The sequence below is a fragment of the Carcharodon carcharias genome, chromosome 5 (assembly GCF_017639515.1).
Source record: "Carcharodon carcharias isolate sCarCar2 chromosome 5, sCarCar2.pri, whole genome shotgun sequence".
NCBI classification, from domain to species: Eukaryota; Metazoa; Chordata; class Chondrichthyes; order Lamniformes; family Lamnidae; genus Carcharodon; species Carcharodon carcharias.
The window spans coordinates 44,044,989-44,065,110 of NC_054471.1; the positions used below are offsets into that span (position 1 = coordinate 44,044,989).

At 43.2% G+C, this 20,122-nt stretch overlaps 2 protein-coding genes across 8 annotated transcripts in view; one reads left to right on the forward strand and one right to left on the reverse strand.

The window, feature by feature from the left end:
* amd1 (adenosylmethionine decarboxylase 1) overlaps positions 1 to 8,099 on the reverse strand; it is a 48,004-nt gene extending 39,905 nt beyond the window's left edge. For 2 of the 6 annotated variants that reach the window (XR_005942994.1, XM_041187630.1), the window contains exon 1: positions 6,653 to 6,795. Coding sequence is in view for 2 of the 6 variants with exons in the window: in XM_041187630.1 (XP_041043564.1) it covers positions 6,653 to 6,759 (107 nt within the window). In the remaining 4 variants the exon portion in view is untranslated. Of the gene's footprint in view, positions 1 to 4,618; positions 4,723 to 6,652; positions 6,796 to 8,079 lie in introns of those variants that run through there. The other 4 variants (XM_041187634.1, XM_041187631.1, XM_041187633.1 and 1 more) reach the window with 4 other exon arrangements.
* Positions 7,750 to 20,122, forward strand: part of cdk19 (cyclin-dependent kinase 19) — a 269,271-nt gene continuing 256,898 nt past the window's right edge. For both annotated transcript variants that reach the window (XM_041187628.1, XM_041187629.1), the window contains exon 1: positions 7,750 to 8,064. In XM_041187628.1, the coding sequence (XP_041043562.1) occupies positions 7,937 to 8,064 (128 nt within the window). In that variant the 5' untranslated portion in view covers positions 7,750 to 7,936. The remainder of the gene's footprint in view (positions 8,065 to 20,122) is intronic.

Consider the following 20,122-nt stretch of genomic DNA (forward strand, 5'->3'; position numbering starts at 1 on the left):
AAGTACAATCCCTCACAGTAATGTTACAAACAACATATTTATATGGAGCTTTTAACATTCTGAAATGTTCCAAGATGCTTCAGGAGCTTTACAAGCTGTTCCAGTACAGCTACAAGGCTGGCATCTACCCAGTAATGTGTACAATTGCCCACCTATGTCCTGCTTTCAGAAAGCAGGGCAATTCCAACCCAGCCAATTACCGCCCCATCAGCCTACTCTCGACCATCAGCAAAATGATGGAAGGTGTTACTGACAGCTTAGCTTTCTCGCAACTTCAAGTCATGCAGTCAAGCCACTTATTCTTTATGCCAGTTTCTATTTTCTTTCCCTCCCATCCCCTTTCACCCTTCCCCACCAAAATCCATGATTCACTGACAGTGAAGGACCAGTGAGATTTTAGGGGTATGTGGAGGTAACAGCAACGTGTTCACTTTAACAAGCAACATACATAAAAGTGAACTATGTTTTGGGTTTTTACTAACACTATTTGAGTACAAACTAAACATTATACTTAGATTCTCACAGGAGGTATAGAGGATTTGGGGATGATATGAGGACAACGAATCATTACAGCATTCAGAGTGGATTCTGAAAGTTATTACTTTGGAAAAACTCAAGGCTGAGGTGAGGAGGCATCTGCAATTGAGACTTCTCCCTCCCCTAAAAATAATAATGAACTGTCTGGTAATCCCGATAATGTGAAAGAAAAAGGCTAATGTTATGCTGACAAAATCCAAAGGCAGAAAGTAAATTGCCAGAAAATGGTAATTCAAGAGTCATTATAGTTCATTAAAAGGGAACATGGTACATTTGGGAGAAACTGACATTTTCCAATGATCATTAGTCAAGTTGTTAAGTAGGTGTGATTATGTGGAGTAATGGACAACTGGTCACCAGGCCAGGGACTTGCTTAATTATCTTAGGGGCTCTAGAGGAATTGAGTTCTTCAATTAGTCACAGGTTTTTGCTGGTATTTTCCTGGAGTTTGCAGGGTTAAAGGTTGGATAAATGATGTAAAAAGACTTGCCTTTCATAACATTTCAAAGAGCTTTATAACCAATGATATACTTTTGAAGTGCAATCACTGGTATAATGGAGCAAATGCAGCAGCCAATTTGCACATAGAAAAATCCCAAAAAGAGCAAAATGACAATGATCAGACAATGTTTTGAGCAATGCTGATCGAGGGATAAATATTGGTTAGGACACTGGGGATAATTGCCCTGCTGTTCTGGAATTAATGGGATCTTTTATGACCCCTGAAAGAGCAAACAGGGCCTCAATTTTAATATCTCATCTGAAAGGCTTTACTTTTTATTTATTTTACTTTTCCATATTTGCTTTGTATGTACAGTATGTACGAACATACACAGCTCCGGCTGTTCCTGGAATAGAGATGTTACATCTGTTTAATTGGTATTTTACAAGCAGAGGGACTTTTTGCTTACATTTAACTAATGCGACACTTGGCATGGAACAGAATGCAAATTAAAATATTCTGGGTCAACTAGAGCTACAGCAGAACGGTCCAACTTAAGAATTTGGTTGTTTTGCTAAAGAAACACACAATCTAGAAGCTTACAACAAATTAAATAAAATCATATCTGCACAAGATTCTTGGCTATCTTCTAACATTTCTATAAAATGGAATAAAAAGGTTTCAATTGATCGTCCTTTCACTATTGTGAAGCGGGGAGCTGAACATAGATTGAATTCTCCCATGAAAGGCTGTCTGCCAATGGTGGAGCAGAGAATAACATTTAAGATTGGAAGCTACAAATACAGGCACAGGGGTACAGGAGGCAGATCAGGAAAAAAGATTTCATGAGGATCCTAAAGTCTATTCTCAGCACAGAGTACCAGTAAAGCTCAACAAGAACAGTGGGGATTTCTGAGAAAACTTACTACTGATAGTTGAAATTCGTGAAGGACAGCAATAGTGCACATTAGCAAGCAAATTATTGACTAATCACTGATTAAGGTAAATGCTTGGTGCAAGGTTAATTTCTCCCAAAGTTCACTTTTCTTTCCATTTTGGAAAGACAATATTCCAAAGACATCAGCATTCTTCCAGTAACTTACTCAAATGTATTTTCATATATGATCCAACTATGACGGGTAGCACAGGCTACAAAGGCCTAATGAGCACATATGCATTTCTTTCAACAAGCGGTCACTGAACAGAAATCAGAAGGATCGATTGCTGATTATTTTCTTCCTCTTAGACAAGAATTGCTGAGTCCAAATGCATTATATCAATAACTGGCAAGAAATGTCTGCATCAGTGATATGGATTTATTCAGAACTATGAGGGAAACCACCCAAATATATGCTTCGAACCAGTACAGCAATATTGTGGGTGAAACTTGTTTTAAGGTCATTAAGAATCTAGTGAATTAGCTGCAATTCATGTGTGGCTCCTTTATCTTTCAAGTGAGATGTTAAACCCAGTTTCCATCTACCTGCTCGGGTGGACATGAATGATTGTGTCACGTTTGAAAGCACTGGAGATTTCCTGCTGCTTGCCCCCCACTACCACCTAGCCAATGCTATCAGATTGTGCTTCAGTTGGCAACATTCTCGCCACTTACGTCAGAAGATTCAGAGTTCACGTCACACTGCTAAACTTAAGCACAAGAAACAAGGCTGGCACTCCGATGCAGTATTGATGGAGCACGGCTTTGTCAGAGGTGCTGTCTTCTGGATGAGGCCCCATCTACCCTCTCAGGTGGATGCAAAAGATCCCATGGTACTATTTTGAAGAAAAACCGGGAAGTTATCCCTTGTGTCCTGGCCGATGTTTACCCCTCAATCAACATCACAAAACCAAACTATCTGATCATTATGATGTTGTTGTGCAAACACTGGCTGCCATGCTTCCTACATTAGAACGGTGGCTAAACTGCAAAAAGAAATTTAACTCGCACCTTTAACATAATGAGCCATCTTAAGGCCCTTCACAGGGGCGTTATAAAAAAGTACAACACCAATCCACATGAGATATCAGGTCAGATGACCAAAAGCTTGGTCAAGGAGGCAGATTTTGAAGTGTCTGAAAGGAGGAAAGTGAGGTGGTGAGGCATAGGGAAGGAATTTCACTTTGGTGCCTAGGCAGCTGAAGGCAAGGCCAAAGGTGATTGTGAAAAACACAACATAAGCAAACTCAGCAATAATACATTCACTTCCCTCATCCAAGTCAAATATATATTGCAAATAATTGTGGCCCCAGCACTGATCCCTGTGGCACTCCACAGGTTGCCACCCTGAAATTGCCCTCCCATATCCCAACTCTGTTTTCTATTAGTTAGGCAATCCTCTATCCATGCTAATATACTACCCCCAACACCATGGGCTCTTATCTTATTAAGAAGTAGCCTTATGTACAGTATCTTATCAAGCACCTTTTGGAAATCCAAATATATTACAGATACTGGTTCACCTTGTCTATCGTGCTTGTTAAACCCTCAAAGAATTCTAATAAGTCTGTCAGGTATGATTTCCCCTTCATGAAGCCATTCTGACTCTGCTTGATATTATGTTTATGTATCTATTTCAAATCTAGTCTATTGACCATTATGCTCTTTCTTTAATCTAGGATTGTTGACAGCTTCCAAACGTAGACCAGAAGCACTGAATAACAAAAAAAGGTGTTCAGTACGCCATTCTAAAAGTTAGCTTTGCAGAACCAGTGACTTTAAACCAAATGGCGTTTTGCTAATCCATATTTTCAGACTTCAATTGTGAACTCCTTTGGTGCCATATTTATAAAGCAACTCCGATTTGCCTTTGGAGGAATCAAAAATTACATGACAATTCCAACAATTCGTCCGTGTTAAGGTCTGCTAGCAACTTGTCTTTCAACCCCTTCCCGCCAACCCTGTCTCAATTTTCATCTTTCTGTTGCTGCCTATGTGAAAATCGCAGGAAGTGAATAATTGGTGACGACACGTTAAAGAGGAAATCTTAAGGCAAACCAAGCTCTCACTCCGATGCTGAGAGCGCCATCCATGGTCAGGGAATGACTGCAAGACTCAGCACTGCAGTATAGGTTGATCGAGTGTACCTCCGTATATGAGATATATATATATATATAAAAACAAGGATATGCATGGGAGAGGGCAGAGATTCCAAAACCTGGGGAAGGAACTTGACTAAGCACAAAGCTATGAATTTTAAACATTTTAAAAATGACCAATTCGATCAAATGAGCAATTCCTGCTCTGTACGCCGTGCGGGGCAGTCGCTTTACATTCATACTTTGTCATGTTAAACTATGAAGCTGCCACAGCAAGAAACAACACCCAGGACGCATGGAAATCAGCTGCCTCATTTCCCACCGCCTCCCTCTCGCCTGTAAAGATGCAACACTTTTTTCTGGGGAGCGGGCAGTGGATGTCCTCTGGCTGAAAAATGCGCAAATATCACATTCCTCAAATGAGGGCGAAAAGCAAGAAAAAAAGGTTGCAGCTAATAAATCCTAAACACGTGATTTGCCCGCCAAAAAAGCCGAAATCAAATCCTTCCCGATAATAAAAGGCCACATCCTTCAAAATGCAAACACAGAGAGGGAGATTTGAGATTGTAGAGTGGGTTTGGGAGGAGCAGCAATGTTCGATACCTGTTCACTGCAAGGGCCGTGCTCCCAGTTTGGGGAATTCTGTCCATGTCAAGCCAGCAAACTCACCCACATTTGACTTCCACTAACGCCTTTTAAACAGGTCAGTTTAAAGATGTCTCCCATTGTCACATGGAGACCGTGACTCCCCGCCCACCCCATACATATATAAATTAAATGTTCATTAACCGTCATTTTCTAAGCGAAAAGCCCTAATATCGCCACAGACTCCTGCCTCCATAAAGCCAATCAATTCTACTGTAACCAAAAAACAAAAATGCTTTGACCTGCCACCTAACAAGTCGATCCACATGGTGAAGCCGGGCAGGACATGGAGGATTAAACTCACTCACTCCCCCATTCACAAGGCACTGCTAAAACTTCATTCTTCTCACTGGGGCCTCCGCTACAAAACAAAAACCCCCAACACACGTGGAACAGATCCAGCCAAAAGTCTGACTCGTTTTAATCGTCTAAAATTAATTTTGTATTCTTTTCAATTAAAAAAAAGAGACCATTTGCAAGTATTAAACCGTAACGGGTATATTTCTACCCCGCTCCCCTCCCCTCCCCTGACACACCTGTCAGGGGCTAAGGGGAGAGACTCGTTTTTAAACCAGTGAATGAACTGCAGTTGAGGGATGAGTGGGGGCAGCAGCAGCGAATTCCTCGCCCCTATTTTGTCAAACGGACCCAGTCCTTGGACTTTAAAGGTGACCTGTTGATCACGATGGTTGGCCTTTTAATTTGTTTCTCACACACACACACACACACACCCGTATCTCCTCCCGAACAGCAGTTTTAAAGGAAATCAAAGGGGTAGGTAGGTAGGTGCCGCGCCCAGTTAAGGCCAGCGGCAGCATCAAAATTGGGCCGAGATTCCCCGAGTCCCCGCCATGAGGCCGTTTCGCCGGGAACAGGTGGTGAATCTTCATCTCCATTCAAAACACACACACACACACAGAGCTCAATAACCCCGATTACGCGCACACATTTAAAAAGGACAATTGTCCGATCCTTCCCCAGGTTTGATTATGGGGAATCCCGGGGTTTAAGGAGGGGGGGGGGGGGGGGAAGGAGGGCCTGGTGGATCCGAAGTCACCGCAAAAAGAAACCCCAAATTTTTGTGGCGCATTTCTTATTCCTGCCTTTGGCAGGGGTGGGGGGGGGGGGGGGGGGAAGAGAGAGAGAGAGAGAGAGAGTGAGAAGGGGCGGTTACAGCTTCCCTTAGAGGCAGGGGAGGGATTTAAACAAGGCTCAGAATGTAAAACGTTCACCTGAAATGGTGGCCCTGCTGTGAATTAACCTCAACGTTTCCTTATATTAAGTAACCCCCTACCACCCCCACTCCCACACACACAGGGCTGATATTAAAGCCCCCCCCCCCCCGCCAATACACAGGGCTCCTGATATATTAACACCCCCCACCGCACTGGACTCCTGATATACTAATAACACACCCCTCCCCCCCAACACTGGCCTCCTGACATTAATAACCCACCCCCAGTACAGGGCTGACATATTAATAACCCCCCAAACACAGGGCTCCTGATATTACATTAATAACCCACCCCCCACACTGGCCTCCTGATATTACATTAATAACCCACCCCCCACTCTGGCCTCCTGATATTACATTAATAACCCACCCCTCCACACTGGCCTCCTGATATTACATTAATAACCCACCCCCCATACTGGCCTCCTGATATTACATTAATAACCCCCAAAACACAGGGCTCCTGATATTATATTAATAACCCGCCCAAGCACAGGGCTCCTGATTTATTAATAACCCCCCCAGCACAGGGCTCCTGATATATTAATAACCCCCACACACAGGGCTCCTGATATAATAAACCCCCACCACACACACACAGGGCTCCTGACATATTAATAGCCCCCCACAAACTGGGTTCCAGTTATACTAATAAGCCCCCCCACAAAACACACATATATATAGGGTTCCTGATATATTTATAACCTCCACCACACCCCCCATCCACCCCACACACTCTAGGCTCCTGATTCCTTTACCTTGGAATGGTCCGGAGGTCTCCCGATCCCGTGCACAAATCCTGCCGAGAAAACCACACCTCCAACAGCTTCTCGGTCCCTTCGAAAAAGTGTGCACCGTTTTCCATCGTGAAACAAACGAAAAAAAAAGGGAAAAAACTTTCCCCCCCCCCCGCCCTTCCTCCCAAAGAAACTTCCCCCCCTCTCTCTTTCTGGTAAAAGCTTAATTAAGAATAAGTTAGTTTCAATTGCTCTGTTTTAGTGGGTTCTTAGCAGTCCGATTTTGTCTTTTAATTATTATTTCTTTGTTTTTTTTTAATAATATATTTGCCCCTAATCCGATCCCTCTTCACAGAGAATTGCTTGAAGCGAGCGCTAGCTAATGTCGCCGGCCATACTGTGAGTAGCAGCGCGCCTGGCGCCGTCGGACCCTTTTATAACCTCCGCCCCCCACCTTCTCCACTCAGTTCCGTCCCCCTCCCCCATCCCATCCCTACGACACAATGGAGCGCCTATGACGTCATCCGTCGAATCGGTCACCCAGCGCGCTCTGCCTGCTCGAGCCCCGGGAGGGGGGTGCAGAAACCGTTGGTCACCCGCGCGCGCAAATAAAGTTTTTCGAATTGAAAAACCGGAATAAAAACAAAGCACATAAAAGTCCCGATCTGTTTTTTCCCTTAAAAAATAAAGAGCCTGGCATTTGATTTTATTTTTTTTTGCACAAAATGCCAACGCGATTGGCTAGTTTCGTCGTCAATCAAATGTTTCCAGGACTACCCGCTGTATTGGGAGAAGGCGGGAATATAATACCCCACCGATTAGTAAAATTTGGATATGAAAGATTCTTTTTTGATTATTCGAATATTTTATCTCAGCTTTTGCTTTAAATTTGCTTAATGCTTCTACAGAAAACTTTACCCCGCATCCCACCCTTCTCTCTCTCTCCCTCGCCTTGGACTAACAGTCCCTACTTTTGGATGCTGAAAACGGTCAGTCCGTCCGCAGCGATGCGCGACGGGAGATGTAGTTTTGTCTCCACGGCACAGCCGCGCCTGTCATGGGGCAGCCGCGGCTCGCGGGACTACAGATCCCAGCATGCTTCTCGAGCCGCCATTGTCTGCTGCTGTTAACGTCAACACAACAAACCCACGGTTAAATGTCGCCGGGCGAACTTGTTGGAAGAGACCAAAAAGAAACAAACGAAATGAGAAAATGATCGGCGCTCAAATTAAATAATCCAACCCGTTTCTATCCACCCCCTCAAAAAATCGTTGAAATTATTTATGTATTTATGGAGTGACAGCCATGGATTACGATTTTAAAACGAAACTAGCAGCGGAGCGAGAGAAAGTAGAAGATCTGTTTGAATATGAAGGTTGCAAAGTGGGTCGTGGTACCTATGGTCATGTTTACAAAGCAAAAAGAAAGGATGGGTAAGAAATTAATACCTTCAGGAGGTTCTCTGTGGGGATGTTATTGCTGCCCATTGACATGAGTCTTTTTTGTAAAGCTTATTTCTGGGTTACTCGGTTCACGTGCTGCACATACCAGTGTTGATGTTTCTGGATTGTAAATATATCCTCACACCTTGTGTTTACAACTCCTTATAGTAACCTATCTATTTCAAGCCAAGGCCTCCAGCCCTAATAACGTTTATTTTGGAAACTATGCATTTATTGTTAGCACTATTGGTATGATATAAAACATTTTATTTCCTGCGTTTTTTTTTATTCTAGAGTTTATTTTGTAAATGTTTTGCTGGGCTGTCCGCCAGCTGTTAACTTAAACCAACGCTTGGCATAATTTAAGATTACATCATATTTTTGGAACTGTCAAATAAAAATGTAAGCTTATTTTCCACACTTTATATCACTTAGATGCCCCAAGTCTTGGCAATGTATATGAATATTAAGAGTTTCAAAATTACACTGTAGTTTGTAAATGGTACCCATTCAACTATTTTATAAGTAAATCCCACACAATGTGTATTTTTTTTGGTATCGCAACATGAAGATGTGCACTTAATTTTTATGCATGATATTAGCAATGGTAACAACAGCAATTTGCATTCATCTAGCTGCTATTGTCAATTAAAGTCCCAAGAAACAGAGGACAAGAGAAATGAATGCTGAACATTAGTGGGAGAGTTAGATGAAGTAATTAAAATTATTGTTAAAAAACTGGGGTTTCTCAAAGGCATTTGAAGGTGGATGGATTTTGGGAAGGAGTTTTGTTCCCTAACAATGGACTCCATCTGTCTGCTTAGCAACAGTCAAACATTAAGCCAGTCTGTTTGCAAAATTGGTGTCACATTTGATCCAAAGATGAGCTTCCAACCTCATATTTGTGCCATCTCTAAGATGGCCAATTTCCACCTCTGTACCATCACTCGACTTCGACCCTATCTCAGCTCATTGGCTGCTGAAACCCTCATCCATGCCTTTATTATTTATACGTTCGACTATTTCAATACACTCCTGGCTGATCTCTCACCTTTGTAAACTTGAAGTCATCCAAAACTCTGCTGCCCATGTCTGTAGTCCCAGCAACGCTCCAGGAGTGCTGGCTGCTTTTGGGACTATACGGAGTCCCCAGATTCTAAGTGCTGGAGCCCCAGTACCAGGCAGTTGCAGAGCCTCAGTAGAGAGGGAAGAAGAGGTGCTGGGGGTCATGATGGGAAGGCCAGGTGGGAAGGAAGCACCCGGGAGCGAGGGGGCCCTGCAGACCTTTGCAGGGGGGGTGGAGTTACCTAACCTGGAAACAATCTCTGACTTCTCTGGAGGAACATGTTAGGCTGGTTTCTGCCTTCCTGCTGCCACCTCCAGTTGTGCTGCATGCTTGCTTCTCACTTGTGCTGCATTCTTGAACTATGAGCTCCCCCCACCCCTGTCTGAATTCCAGGTGAATATATCTGAGCAGGTGTTTATGCTATTAGCAATGCATAACATGTACTCATGAGGTGGACAAGCTTTCTGCTAGTTTTTGGTATCAACTACATCATCTTTGGAGACCTCTTCACAAAGAAAACATGAACATATATTAGCACACAGACCCCAATTATTAGCAGAAGGTTTCAGTTTGATTTGAGACTACAACATGAAAAATGTATAGAAGCATTTCTGAGTACCAGTCAGTCACAAGCTTATGAAATGGTCATGAAAGTGAAGTTGTTGCAGACTGTGGCAGGGACAGGTGTCCAAAATGCCGATGCTCGATTATGAGACCCGGAACTTCAATTTGCAGGGTTGTGCAGGCTAGGGAAACAGCGAAAACATTGAGGAATGTGAAGCCTAATATCAATGGTGGTTAATGGTCTGCTCCCATGCTTATCCTGAATGGCCTGCAGTGGGACTTGGCAGGAGGCATAGCTGAGGCAGCATTTATTTCAGCTGGCTCTTCAACTGACTTAGCAAGTGCCAGGAAGCAGACAAGAGCAAGAAGCCGGTATAGGAGTGAGATTGTTCGCAGTACTTGTAGGATCATCTGAAGACCCAAAATAAAGCCTATGTCTTCAGGAGAGAAAGGGATAAAAACTTGGGTACATATCTTTTCTTGAATGTTTTTCGTGAGGAATACTTGATGGGAAAGGTGTCATTTTGAAACAGGGACTGTAGAGGAAGATCCAGGATGTTGGGATGCAAAATGCTGAAGTTCATTTTTGGTCATGGTATCTTCTTTAAAGTGAGCCAGCATGTTTTTTACTTAGAGTCATAGAGTCACTTACGGTGCAGAAAGAGGCCATTCGGCCCATTGAGTCCATGCCAGCTGTCTGTAGAGCAATCCAGTTAACCCTATTCCCATGCTGTATCCCTGCACCCCTGCCTGTTTTTCTTCAAGTGCCCATCCAGTTTCCTTTTGAAATTGTTAAATCTTTGCTGCTTCCATCACCCTCAGGGGCAATGTGTTCCAGGCCATTATCACTCACTGCATAAAAAGTTCTTCCTCACATCCCCCCTGCATTTCTTGCCCAAAACCATTGGCCTGTCTCTCTTCGTCCTTGTATCATGAGCTAATGGGAACAGCTTTTCCTTGTTTACCTTATTTAAATCTGTCATAATCTTGTATAGTGCTATCAAATCTCCTTTTCTCCAAGAAGAACAATCCAGCTTCCCCAATATAACATTGTAGTTAAAGCTCCCATCCCTGAACCATTCTAGTAAATCTCCTCTGTACCCTTTCAAGGATCCTCACATTTTTCCTGAAATGTGGCAACCAGAACTGGATGTGATATTCTAGTTGTGCCTTAACTAGAGCTTTATTACGGTTCAGCATAACGACCCCTGCTTTTGTACTCAATGCCTGTATTTATGAAGCCCAAGATGCCAAATGCTTCGCTAGTTACTCTCTCAACATTTCCTTCTCACCTTCCAAGGTGCATGTGCACCCCCAGGACCCTGTGGCTCTGCACACTCTTTAGAACTGTGCCATTAAGTGTATATTGCCCCTCCCTTTTCCTTCTGTCAAAATACATCACCTCACACTTTTCTGTATTAAATTCCATCTGCCACTTGTCTACTCATTGTGCTAATTTTTCTATGTCTTTTTGTAGGCAATTCATATCATCCTCACTGTTTGCCACAGCTTCAAGTTTATTATCATCAAGTGGTCCCAACACTGACCCTTTGGGAACAACAGTTGTCTACCATCCTTCAGTCTGAAAATAATCATGTACCATGACTTGCTGTTTTCTGTCTTTAAGCCAAGATTTTCATCCAAGTTGACACTGACTCTCCTATGCCATGAGCCACAATTTTGTTAACCAGCCTTTTATGTGGTACATTGTCAAACACTTTCTTAAGGTCCATATAGACAACATCTACTGCATTTAACTTCATCAATCTTCTCTGTTACTTCATCAAGAAATTTTAATTAGTTTAGTCAAGCATTAGTCAAGCTGCATTTGACCAAGTGTGCATCAAGGAGCCCTAGCAAAACTGGAGTCAAAAGCAGGATGGTTGTGGTTGTTGGGGGTCAATCATCTGAGCTCCATGACATCACTGCAGGAGTTCCTCAGGGTAGTGTGCTGCTTCATCAATGACCTTCCTTCCATCATAAGGTCAGAAGTGGGGATGTTCGCTGATGATTGCACAATGTTCAGCCCCATTCGTGACTCCTCAGATACTGAAGCAGTCCTTGTGCAAATGCAGCAAGACCTGGACAATATCCATGCTTGGGCTGACAAGTGGCAAACAACATTCACACCACACAAGTGCTAGGCAATGACCATTTCCAACAAGAGAGAATCTAACCATCATCCCTTGATGTTCAATGGCATTCCCATCACTGAATCCCCCACTGTCAACACCCTGAGGGTTACCATTGACCAGAAACTGAACTGAACTAGCCATATAAATAGTGTGGCTACAAGAGTAGGTCAGAGGCTAGGAATCCTGTGATGGAATACTCCCCACTTGCCTAATGAGTACAGCTTCCACAACACTCAAGAAGCTTGACACTGTCCAGGTCAAAGCAGTGCACTTGATTGGCACTCCATCCACAAACATTCACTCCCTCCACTGCCAATGGCCAGTAGTAGCAGTGTGTACCATCTACAAGATGCACTGCAGGAGTTCACCAAGGCTTCTTGGACAGCACATTTCAAACTCACAACCACTACCATCTAGAAGGACAAGGGCAGCAGATAGATGGGAACACCATCACCTGGAAGTTCCCCTCCAAATCACTTACCATCCTGACTTGGAAATATATTGCCATTCCTTTACTGTCGCTGGGTCAAAATTGTGAAACTTCCTTCCTAACAGCACTGTGGGTGTACCTATACCACATGGACTGCAGCGGTTCAAGAAGGCAGCCTACCACCACCTTCTCAAGGACAACTAGGAATGGGCAATAAATGCTGGCCCAGCCAGCAAAGCCCACATTCCGTGAATGAATAAAAAAAAATCCAAATTTGTGCTGGATCTCTTTAATTAACTCAAACCTGTTGGATATTTTCTGATTATTGTTTCGAAAGCCTTACCCAAAACTGATGTTAAACTAACTAGCTTGTCATTACTTGGACTGTCCATAAACCCTTTCTTGAATAAAGATGTGACATTTACCACTCTCCAATCCGCTGGCACCTCCCCTTTATGTAAGGAAGCTTGGAGATTCTGGCAAACCCTTCTGCTATCTCAACCCCACTTCCTTTAGCAACCTGGGATGCAGACCTGGCATACTATCCACTCTAAGCATAGTCAGCCTTTCTGCAATCTCCTACCTCTCAATTTTCACCCCATCTGTTACCCCTATCTCCGCTTCTGCCAATATTTTGTCAGATTCCTCTTCCTTGGTAAATACAGTTACAAAGTACTCATCAAATATCCTAGCAATGCCCTGCGCCACCAAGCATATATCATCTTTTTTGTCCCTAATAGACCATGCCACCTCTTACTACGCATTAACTATTTACATGCTGGTAGAAGGTTTTTGGGTTCTCTCTTATGTTAACTGCAATTCTATTCTCATATTCTCTCTTTGGCAGTCTTATTTTCCTCTCACTTCCGTTCTCAACCAGTTGTATTTTGCCTGGATCTCAGTTGAAGAATTCACCTGCCATGCATCAATAAAATCTTTCTCTGTCAAGTGCCGATAATCAAGTGCTTGTTATGCCTGTCACTGGTTGGTGTTACTTGGGCAACACTGTGATGCAGTCTATTAGATATTAACAACAGTGAAATGGTTGTGGGGTTTCAGAGATACTGCACCTGTGTAACTCTTTCGAGTACAAACACGTTTCCATCTGTTCCTATTCAGATGAAGTTACATTGTTTCATAGTTTGCCATTGTGAGATTTGAACTCTTGATACTCTTTCGAGTACAAACCTGTTTCCATCTGTTTCAGAGGAAGTTACATGTTTCATAGTTTGCCATTGTGAGATTTGAACTCTTGATCTTGGGCTTTCAAACCCAGTACCATAACCACTTGGCTATTTAGGCCAAGCACTGCACCTGTGTATTGGTAGTGGTATTGTTGCGACTTTAGCATTGCACAACTGATTACAATGTTGCATTACCCATTTGTCATCATGATATGGCAGCCGCTAATTGCAACCTCAATAATGTCAGTTCTTGCAAAAAAACTCCCCAAGTATTTTCCCCCAGAAACTGGTTAAATAAACAGACCAAAATGAAAAATAACACATGATCACAGTTCATGAGATTTCTCATGACAATGAAATAAAGTTGTTGAAAGTATATTGTTGCTTTTTCAAGTTCAAGGTGGCAAGGCAGGCTGAGAAAGCAGTTAATAAGGCATTTGGGATCCTGGAACAAAAACAAAAATTTCTGGAAAAACTCAGCCAGTCTGTTAGCATCTGTGGAGAGAAAGATAGAGTTAATGTTTCGACCCCGTATGACTCTTCTTCAGAGCACGAGCAGAAGAGTCATACGGACTCGAAACGTTAACTGTCTTTCTCTCCACAGATGCTGTCAGATGTGCTGAGTTTTTCCAGCATTTTTTGTTTTTGTTTCAGATTTCCAGCATCCGCAGTATTTTGCCTTTATCTTATATGGGATCCTGGGCTTTATAAATAGTTGAGTACTAAGGTAGGGAAGTTAGGGTGATCCTTTATGGATCTGTTGTGGCCTGCTTCAGCCACAACTGGCATGTTGTGTTCAGTTCTGGGCACCACACTTTAGGAAGGATGTGAAGACATTGGAAGGAGTGTAGGAATACATCTGGGGACTAGAGACTTTAGTTAAAGAGAAGGCTGAGCTTTAAAACACCTTTCTGGAATTATTTCTTCTGCTTTGCCACCATGATTTCAAATCATTCCGTCTCAGTGACAGGAAATAAGAGAACTCTTCTCCATTGAGTTGAAATCATAGCAATCTCAATCTCACTGTTTTATGCACGACCATCAAATCCTCCGCCATTACAGATGAACATAGGAAATAGGAGCAGAAGTAAGCTATTTGGAACTTAGAGCCTGCTCCACCATTCAATAAGAGCATAGCTGATCTGTTTGTGTTTCAAATTCCACATTCCCATCTACTCCTGATAACTTTAGACTCTTATTAGGCAGGGGAATCTATCTACCTCTGCCTTAAAAATATTCAATGACCCCACCTCCACCACCTTCTGAGACAGATAATTCCAAAGTCGCACAACCCTCTGAGAGAAAAAATTCCTCATCTCTGTCCTAAAAGGGCAACCCATAATTTTAAAATGGTGCCCCCTAGTTCCGGACTTGCCCACCTGAGGAAACACCCTTTCCACGTCCACCTTGTCGGTACCATTCAGGATCTTATATCAGAATCACAGAGTGCAGAAGAGGCCCATCGAGTCTACACCGACATGTGAGAAACACCTGACCTACCTACCTAATCCCATTTACCAGCACTTGCCACATAGCCTTGAATGTTATGACATGCCAAGTGCTCATCTAGGTACTTTTTAAAGGATGTGAGGCAACCCGCCCCCACCACCCTCCCAGGCAGCACATTCCAGACTGTCACCACCCTCTGGGTAAAAAAGCTTTTTCTCACGTCCCCCCTAAACCTCCTGCCCCTCACCTTGAACTTATGTCCCCTTGTGACTGCCTTCAACTAAGGGGAACAGCTGCTCCCTATCCATCCTGTCCATGCCCCTCATAATCTTGTACACCTCGATCAGGTTGCCCCTCAGTCTTCTCTGCTCCAACAAAAACAACCCAAGTCTATCCAACCTCTCTTCAGAACTTAAATGTTTCATCCCAGGCAACATCCTGGTGAATCTCCTCTGCACCCCCTCCAGTGCAATCATATCCTTCCTATAATGTGGCGACCAGAATTGCACACAGCACTCCAGCTGTGGCCTTACCAAGGTACTATACAACTCCAACATGGTCTCCCTACTTTTGTAATCTGTGCCTCGATTGATTAAGGCAAGTGTCCCATATGCCATTTTTACCACCCCACTAATATGCCTCTCTGCCTTCAGAGATCTATGGACACACACGCCAAGGTCCCTTTGTTCCTCAGAACTTCCTAGTGTCATGCCGTTCATTGAATACTTCCTTGTCAAATTACACCTTCCAAAGTGTATTACCTCACACTTTTCAGAGTTAAATTCCATATACTTCAATCAAGTCACCCCTCACTGTTCTAAACTCCAGTGGAAACAAGCCCAGCATATTTAACCTTTCCTCATAATACAACCGCCCATTCCAGGCATCAATCTAGTAAACCTCCTCTGATCCGTCTCCAACTCATTTACATCCTTCCTTAAATAAGAAGACCAAAACTGCACACAATATTTGAGATGTAGTCTTACCAATGCACTGTATAACTGAAGCATAACATCCTTACTTTTAGGTTCAATTCCTCTCGTAATAAAGGATAGCATTCCATTAGTCTTAATTACTTGCTGTACCTGCATACTAACCTTTTGTGACTCATGCATTAGAGCACCTAGATCCCTCTGCACCTTGGAATTCTGCAGCCGTTCTCCACTTAAGTAATACTGTGCTTTTTTATTCTTCCTGCCAAAGTGAACAACTTCACATTTTCCTACACTTATACTCCATTTGCTAGATTTTTGCCCACTTACTCAACCTATGTATATCCGTCTGCAACCTCCTTGTGTACTCGTTACAACATACTTTCCTACCTATCTTTGTAAATTTAGCTACTATGCCTTCACTCCCCTCATCTAAGTCATTGATATAAATTGTAAAAAGTTGAGGTCCCAGCACAGACCCCTGCAGGACTCCACTCCTCAGACTGTCAATCAGAAACTCTCAGTTTTCTGCCAGCCAGTCAATCTTCTTTCCACGCTAATATGTTACCCCCTACACCATGGGCTTTTATTTTCCGCAGTAACTTTTGATGTGGCACCTTATCAAATGTCTTTTGGAAATCCAAGTACAGCACATCTACAGGCTCCCCTTTAACCACAGCGCATGTGACTCCTTCAAAGAACTCCAATAAATTGTTTAAACTTGATTTTCCTTTCACAAAACCATGCTGACTGTTCCCAATTGCCTTGCGGTCTTCCATGTGCCCAGCCATAGCCTCCTTAATGATCGATTCTAATAACTTCCCCACGACAGACTTCAAGCTAACTGGCCTATTTTTTCATGTTTTCTGCCTGCCTCTCTTCTTGAATAGAGTTGTTGCATTTGCTGCTTTCTAGTCTGATGGAATCTTTCCAGAGTCTAGCAAATTTTGGAAAATTAAGACCAACACATCTGCTACCTCATTAGCCACCTCTTTTAAGACTCGAGGATCAAGTCCATCAGGACCTGGAGGCTTTTCAGCCCGCAGCTCTTATCAGTTTGCTCAGTGCTGCGTCCCTAATGATTGTAATTTCACCAAGTTTCACTCTCCCTTCTGCCTCTTGATTTACAGCTATAGCTGGAATGTTTTTGTATCCTCTGTTGTGAAGACAGAAGCAAAATATTTGTTCATTTCATCCGCCAATTCCTAATTATCTACTATTGACTCCCCATTCATTCTAGAGGACTAACACCCGCTTTACTTACTCTTTTCCTTTTGAAATACCTGTAGACACTCTTGATGTCCGTTTTTACATTTCTAGATAACTCCTTCTCATACTCAAATTTCTTTCTCCTGATCAACCTTTCGGTCATTGCCATTCTTTATATTCCGACCTGCCACTCACCTTTGCGCGGTTATATGCTATTTCCTTAAGTTTGATGCTATCCTTAACTTCTTTAGTTAACCACAGATGGAGGGTCCCCCCCACCCCCCCCCCCCCTTAGAATTTTTCTTTATGGTAGGAATATACTTATTCTGAAGATTCTGAAATATCCCCTTAAATGTCTGCCACTGCTTCTCTATTGCCCTAGCCTAGTATCCAGTTCACTTCAACTAGCTCAGCTTTCATGCCCACATAGTTGTCCTTATTTAAGTTTAAAATACTATTCTTAGACCCACTCTTCTCCCTTTCAAACCGAATGTAAAATTCTATATCATGGTCGCTGCTATCTAGGGGTGCCTTCACTCTGAGGTCATTAATTAATCCTGTCTCATTACACAATACGAAGTCTAATATAACCTACTGTCTGGTTGGTTCCAGAATGTACTGCTCTAAGAAACTCTTGAAAACATTCTATGAACTCCTCATCCAGGCTACTACTGCTAATCTGATTTTTGAGCTTATATGTAGATTAAAATTGCCCATAATTATTGCCATCCCTTTATCACAAGCGCCATATGTTTCATCTTGTATACTATGTCATACATTGTGGTTACTATTAGGGGGCCTGTAGACCAGTCCCATTAGTGACTTATTTCCCTTACTACTCCTCATCTCTGCCCAAACCAATTCTACATCCTGATCTCCTGAACCAAGGTCATCTCTAACTATTACATCAGTGCCAATCTTGATTGACAGTGCTACCCCTCCACCTTTACCTAGCTTCCTATTCTTCTTGAACATCACATACCCCTCAATACTCAGGACCCACTACTTGTAACCCTGTAGTCATATTCCCGTAATAGCTATCAGATCATATTTATTTACTTTGATGTGCACTATCAGTTCATTAACTTTGTTATGAATGCAGTGTGCATTCAGATACAGAGCACTTCATTTTTTTTGTTATCTTTGTAACATCTAGTCTTGACTATTGGTGTAATCTTAGGTTTTATCGCTCTGTCTCTTCCTGCTATTCTATGACCTCACTCCCCATATTACTATAATGGCCTCCTGCCTTCAATCTACCCCTTGATTTGCCACATCTATCCAAGCTTGTCGTCCCCCCCCCCGCGACAAGAACACATGTTCCAACACGGTTCAGGTGTAGACTGTCTCAATGGTACAGGTCTCACTTTCCCCGGTACTGGTGCCAGTACCCCACAAACCGGAATCCACTTCTCCCACATCAGTCTTTGAGCCACGCATTCACCTCTCTAACCTTATTTGCCCTATGCACTTTGCATGTGGCTCAGTTCACTAATGTCCTTTCGGGAAGGAAATCTGCTGCCCTTACCTGATCTGGCCTACATGTGACTCCAGACTTACAGCAATGTGGTTGACTCTTAAAAGCCCCTGAACAAGGGCAACTAGTGATGGGCAGTAAATGCTGGCCCAGCCAGCGAAGCCCGCATCCCGTGAATGAATTTTTAAAAAATAAGCCAGAGATTATTACCTTTGAAGTTCTGCTTTTTAATTTGGTACCTAGCTTCTCATACTATGCATAACCTCCTTCCTTGTCCTGCTTATGTTATTGGTACCTACACGGACCACGATGACTGGATCCTCCCCCTCCCACTGCTATTTCCTCTCCAGCCCTGAGCAGATGGCCTGAACCCTGGCACCGGCAGGCAATACAACCTCCTGGTCTCTCGTTCTTTGCTGCAGAAAACTGTGTCAATCCCCCTCACTATACTGTCCCTTACTATCACTACATTCCTGTTTGCTCCCCCTGCTTGAACTGCTTCCTGTACCATGGTGCCATGGCCAGCCTGACCATCCACCTTACAGACCTCACTTTCATCCACACAGGTTGTAAGCACCTCAAACCTGCTTAATAATTGCAAAGTGTGAGGCTCCTCCACTACTGTCTTGCTTGTTCCCATTACCTGCCTCATTGACGGTCACATCCTCCAGTCCCTCACTGCTGGCCAAAACAGGTGACCCTATTCTAGGAGGGGTGACCATTTTCTGGAACAAAGTGTCCAGGTGTTTCTCTTCCTCCCTTATGTTGCGCAGTGTCTGCAGTTTGGCTTCCAGATCAGTAATCCTGATCCAGAATTTCTCTAGCTGCTTACACTTTCTGCAGACGTGTTTGTCATAGTTTGCCTTGGCGTCCAAAAGCCCCCATATTCCACAGCCGCAACATAACACCTGCCTTACCATTACTTAGGTTATTTAGTTAATTTAATTCCTTACTTAATTTACTTAGAATAATTCCTATGTATGCCACACCTCCTTCCCCCCGTGCACTGAGTTCCCAAGTGAACCTAATTCACTACTCACTCAGTCTCTGTTTCACTCCGACGTAGCCACCTGTCTTCTTGCACGCCCCTTACTGAAATGCTGCCACTACCTTCTATACATGAATTAAAAATAAGCGTAAACTCTTCCCAATTACCAACAATTAAGTTACAACTAGCCCCCTACTGAGCTGAAATCCTACCACCAACCCCAGCTCCCCCCTGAAATGTTTTAATGCCATTGATAAATAACATTTGATCAGATAATCCAGCCTTATATTTCATCTGTCTGATTGGTCATCATGTAGTTATCAAGGAATCATCAGGTATAGTAGTTTGAGCATTTCAGGTATCTGGACAATGTGATGTGTGTGTCAATCCTCCAAATTTGTGTTTTCCCTTGCCGCATAGTAAGGACAGGATACATGGAGTAGGATTCATGGAGAGTGAGGACATACACATGGGGCTGAATTTTCCCCCCACTGGGGGGGAAGTTGATGGGCAGATGTATGCTGGCGCGCTTCTGATTGGCGCCCCCGATCGGAGGCGCGGCGCCATTTTATGTGGGCAGGCCAATTAAGGCCCGCCCAGCATGATGTCCGCAGA